The sequence below is a fragment of the Fulmarus glacialis genome, unplaced genomic scaffold, assembly GCF_000690835.1.
Source record: "Fulmarus glacialis isolate BGI_N327 unplaced genomic scaffold, ASM69083v1 scaffold21944, whole genome shotgun sequence".
Classification (NCBI taxonomy): Eukaryota; Metazoa; Chordata; class Aves; order Procellariiformes; family Procellariidae; genus Fulmarus; species Fulmarus glacialis.
In genome coordinates, this window is record NW_009206374.1 from 1 (window position 1) to 4583 (window position 4583).

Here is a 4583-nt window from a genome sequence, read left to right on the forward strand (position 1 = left end):
GGTGGGAGCTACCCCGGGGGGTCTGCCGCTGTCAGACCAGTTTTACAATACTGTGGGTCGGAGTGGAAAAGCAAAGTCGGGCAGGGACCTGCACCCCTTCCCTGAGCGCGTGGGGAGTCCTTGCTAAGCAAGGAGAGCGGTAACGCTCCATCACCAGGCAGAGAGCGGGCGAGGCACGTGAAATTCCTGCAGGAGATGAAACCAGCAGGATCCCTCTTTCTTCTTTAAAAAAAAAAAAAAAAAAAATCACATTTTACCCCCTTCAGGACTGTGGTTGGGGGCGGAAAGGGGGGAAAAAAAAAAAAAAAAATGGGAAATCCTCAATGCTACCCCCATAAAAGCCAGGGAATTTTAAATGATAGTTTCCTCCTGCGGTCTGCAGTGCCGATAGAGGACACATGATAGCTCTGCATCTGGAACATCTAGATTTAGGATGCTGTTACAGTCGCGACTCCCTATGTCTTCCCTCCCTCACCAGATCTGGCACTGCCACTTTCATCAAGTAGCATGTCAGGATATTTCACCTGTGCTTTGTTCCTAGTGCTCTCCTAGGCTTAATGACTCACTCCTGAGGAGTTTGGCTGCATCAGTGCAGTTCGCTGCAGTCTCAGCAGCTTCTCCAGCATCAGGACTCAGCTGAGATAAAAGCTGTGTCACAGTGCATCCCCCACTGATGACATGGGGCTCTCAATCTGCACACTCATCTTTCCTTATTCCTGCAGCACTCGGCCCTAGAACTCAGGGCAGCAGAGAGCTGTTGGGAGTCAGAGTGCAGAATTAGCACATGAAGTTAAAGCACACAGTTCGACTTAATTGCTCAGGTTATAAGGCCATAGAAAAAGGAATATTAGAGAATATCAACTGGGTTATTTTCAGTTATCCTCAGACCTATACTTTATACAGGCTCATGACTAAGGAGATTAAGTGCCAGCCCCTTGAGGGAAAGCCTTTCAGATATAGAGCGAACCACTTCAAGTATGCTTGGCAAGGTGCTCATGACTGATATTTAGGTACTGCTCTGCAGCATTTGTTATCAGTGATGTTCTTAAAGGCAGAACAAACACCCAGATGCCTCCCTCGGCAGAGAAAGTCGTTACCAAGAAGCTGATTTTGGCAGCAGCAGAGATTTCTGGAAGGACTAATTCCGGTCTGGGAAACTGACAAACTGTCCACAATTGCAGATATCAACTACTTCCATTTTGTGGATGGATTTTACTAAGGGCTTCACTTAGAACATATAATACTAATCCGCTCATATGCTTCAGGGTATTAACTTAATAGGGGTCAGGAGGCCTTGAGGTTAGGAAGCAATCTATGCCCCCAAAATCATGCTTTCATATAACATGCTTATTTTGCCTTTTTTCTAAAGCATCAGTGTTTGACATCACTGAGGGTGGGGAACCCCATGTCCGAAGGACCACTGTGTCACCACTCCTTTCCCCCTTCTTTCTCAGAAAGCTCCATCCAGCCTGGCCCAAGGATGGAGTCCCTCCCTGAAGCAGTCCTGATCAGAATCCTGGCTTCCATACCTGCGGTGGATTTGGTGCTGGCGTGCCGCCTGGTCTGCTGCCAGTGGAAGAACCTGATCGATGGAGCTGCGCTTTGGATCCTGAAGTGTCAGCCGGAAAGCCTCACTGGAGCAGAGTCACAGGAGAATGCAGAGAACTGGCAAAACTTCTACTTCCTGAGTAAAAAAAGGAAGAATCTCATCAAGAACCCATGTGGTGAAGGTGAGAGACAAGCATAACAAGCCCCAAGATTTCATAGAGATAATCAGTCACTGGGAAATGGCCATCTCCAGTCTTTGAAACAAGATTTTAGTTGCCATTGGGTTGCAGTATTTTCTTCTTGCCGGGGTCAAATGACTTAATGCATGCAGTCAAATCATTTAACGTACATGAAGGCCTTTGATAATCAGCCTTTGCAAAGGGCTCTACTTGACATCAACTTTATATAAGCCCCTGCAGGGATCAGAATCACATTTGAGAGACAAAAATGTACAGAACCCCTGTCCAGTGCAGTAATGGTAGTGGCATCTGGGTTTCCAGATCACTTCTTGCCAAACCATGACAGTAAAGATCAAGGCTTTCCCCGCTCAGGAGCTAGTCTGCCCTTAGCTCACCAGGCACTTCAGGCTTGCTTCCTTGAAGCAGCTCAGGCAAATCTTCTTTGTACCCTGCTTACTACAGCCGACGTTACAGAGCTGTTCACGTACCCCATTTGCCATTATTCTGATAATCTATGAACTTCGCTTGCCGGATCTACAAGATGCTTAGCAATAAGCAGCAGTAACCAAGCCTCATAACCCAAGCAGCAACAAACACATTTCACACATCATAGACCAAAGCAATATCAACACAGCTTCTCCATTTTGTTTACAGATTATTTTTCTGCAAGCTTTTCCAACATCCACATTCCCTCTGGCTAAGACCAGAAAAGCCCAATGTTTAGGGCCATACTGCTTCTAGAAATACCACTTAGCAATTTGGAAAATTTAGAAATAAAGCAATGAGCATCTCTCCCCCAGGCTATTCCTATGTTATGACACTGAAAGTGCTGACACACAGTTCAGAATACTTAAATAATTTCACCAGAGTACTTTCTTAAATAAACCCACATGTACATAGCCATTTTGGTGGGGAACGTTAAAGTTTGTTAATACTATGTTCAACCAGACTAAAGGTTTTTGCCTGACCTCTACTTAACAAACATCTCCGTAGTCTACATACAAAATTAGTGTTGCACCTAACAGCGTACCTCTAACGAGCCAGAGAAAGGTTCCAGTGGGAGAAGGTCAGGTTCCCCAGGCCCACAGAAATCAAAACTCATCCAAGTCTCTTTTCTGCCATTTGCAGAAGACTTGCAGCACTGGGGAGAGGTAGAGAATGGAGGTGATGGCTGGAAAATTGAAGAGCTCCCTGGGGACTTTGGAAAAGAATTCCCTAGTGAAGAAGTCCATAAATACTTTGTTACATCTTATGAGTAAGGCTGCTTTCTTCTCTTATTCAGGGAACGGGACATTTTTGGTTCCCCCAGTCCCAGGAGAGACTGTGATACCAATTAACATCTTGCATTTCAGGTGGTGTCGAAAGGCTCAGGTCATTGACCTTAGGGCTGAGGGCTACTGGGAAGAGCTGATGGACACAACCCAGCCTAAACTTGTGGTAAAAGACTGGTAAGTAGCAAGGATGCCTCAGAAGGCAGGCAGAGAGTCAAGAAAGAGAAGGAAGGGCAGGGAGGGCTTATACCTGCACTGGGCCTTAAAACCTCAGCTGCCAGATGCCCTAGATGCGGAAGAGGGCTCAGTCCTGGCTTACAGAGCCACTGACAGCTCCCACAAGCTTCAAACTCTTGGTGCATATGGCCTCTAAAGACCAGGTTTCTGCTGTGAATGAGGGGAGGTGGTGGGTTGGGGTCAGAACCATTATAGATTTCCACCTCAAACCAAGGCCCCAGTAACTTGATGGGATTGATCGAGCCTGCATTCAGCCAGATGCAGTTGGGTGCTCCGGCTGTTTGCCGAGTTCACACAGGTAAGACTAGCAGCGTGGATCTCCTTGCAGGTATGCAGGACGCAGTGATGCCGGCTGCCTCTATGAGCTCTGTGTGAAACTGCTCTCAGAGAATGAGGATGTTCTAGCTGAGTACAGAAGTGAGACTATTGCCATCCCACAGGAAAATGACGCCAACTGGACTGAGGTGAGTTACAGCTGTGGGCTCAGCAGGTGACACCCAACCTGCATAAATCAGGAATATTTTCAAGCAGAGAGAAGCAGGAGGGTTCTCCTGGAGGAGGAGGAGGCAGCTCTGTCATGTGTTCTGTGGAACCATGACCCTGTGATTGAACAAAGGGATTATACTGGAAGGTTACCTTACATAAAACTTGGAAACTTGCTGAGCCACTACTGCAGGTGTAAGATGAAGGAGATGCCCAACTGGGAGAGGTTTAATGGCCTCTGAACAACAATGGGATCAAAGCACCTCCCAGTAACTCCCACTGTAAATGTCCTCATTGTTACCTAACCTGGTAGGTATGACTGGGCAGGTGGGGTTGAAGGCTCTGTGCACTAAAGAAGGTAGGTTCATGCTGGTTTGATGCTTACCAACAACGATTTTGTCTCTCGTCCCAAAGATCTCCCACACCTTTTCCAACTACGGGCCTGGGGTCCGCTTTGTCCGCTTTGAACATGGTGGCCAGGACACACTATTCTGGAAGGGATGGTATGGCGTACGTGTTACCAACAGCAGTGTGACAGTGGAGCCATAGCCTGAACTGGGACCTGGATGCTGGAGCTGACTTCCCTCAGGGCATCCCATGGCCTTAGGATGGTTTCTGCATGGTGCTGCTTCCAGGCTGTAGAGCATACAACCTTTCTGTGTATGAATGTGCGTGCAAGATGCCAGGGGCCACCATCCATCTTTCCTCAAGGGGACTATGCAAAGAATGCAAATAGATTTGTGAATGCACCACATTAGACTCAGCCTCACCGCTTGCACCGATGTTCTCCGTCAGACATGAGATCACCTAAAAATCCTCCAGACCTTACTTCTCTCCTAAGCCACTAACCACTAGCACCCAGCCC

The 4583-nt window shown here is 47.4% G+C and overlaps 1 protein-coding gene across 1 annotated transcript; it reads left to right on the forward strand.

Annotated features, from left to right (window-relative positions):
- The first annotated feature begins 1456 nt into the window (after window positions 1–1456).
- On the forward strand, window positions 1457–4277 carry FBXO2 (F-box protein 2). Its single transcript, XM_009575729.1, has 5 exons — window positions 1457–1730; window positions 2856–2982; window positions 3080–3175; window positions 3564–3699; window positions 4133–4277. Exons 1-5 carry the CDS (start codon window positions 1481–1483, stop codon window positions 4265–4267), a joined length of 744 nt encoding a protein of 247 aa, XP_009574024.1. The 5' UTR covers window positions 1457–1480; the 3' UTR covers window positions 4268–4277.
- Window positions 4278–4583: the final 306 nt, after the last annotated feature.

Coding starts and splice junctions, on each gene's coding strand:
- FBXO2 (XM_009575729.1), top strand. CDS start 1,481: ATGGAGTCCCTCCCTGAAGCAGTCCTGATCAGAATCCTGGCTTCCATA. Junction 1,731..2,855: donor CAAGAACCCATGTGGTGAAG/GTGAGAGACAAG, acceptor TGCCATTTGCAG/AAGACTTGCAGCACTGGGGA. Junction 2,983..3,079: donor TACTTTGTTACATCTTATGA/GTAAGGCTGCTT, acceptor CTTGCATTTCAG/GTGGTGTCGAAAGGCTCAGG.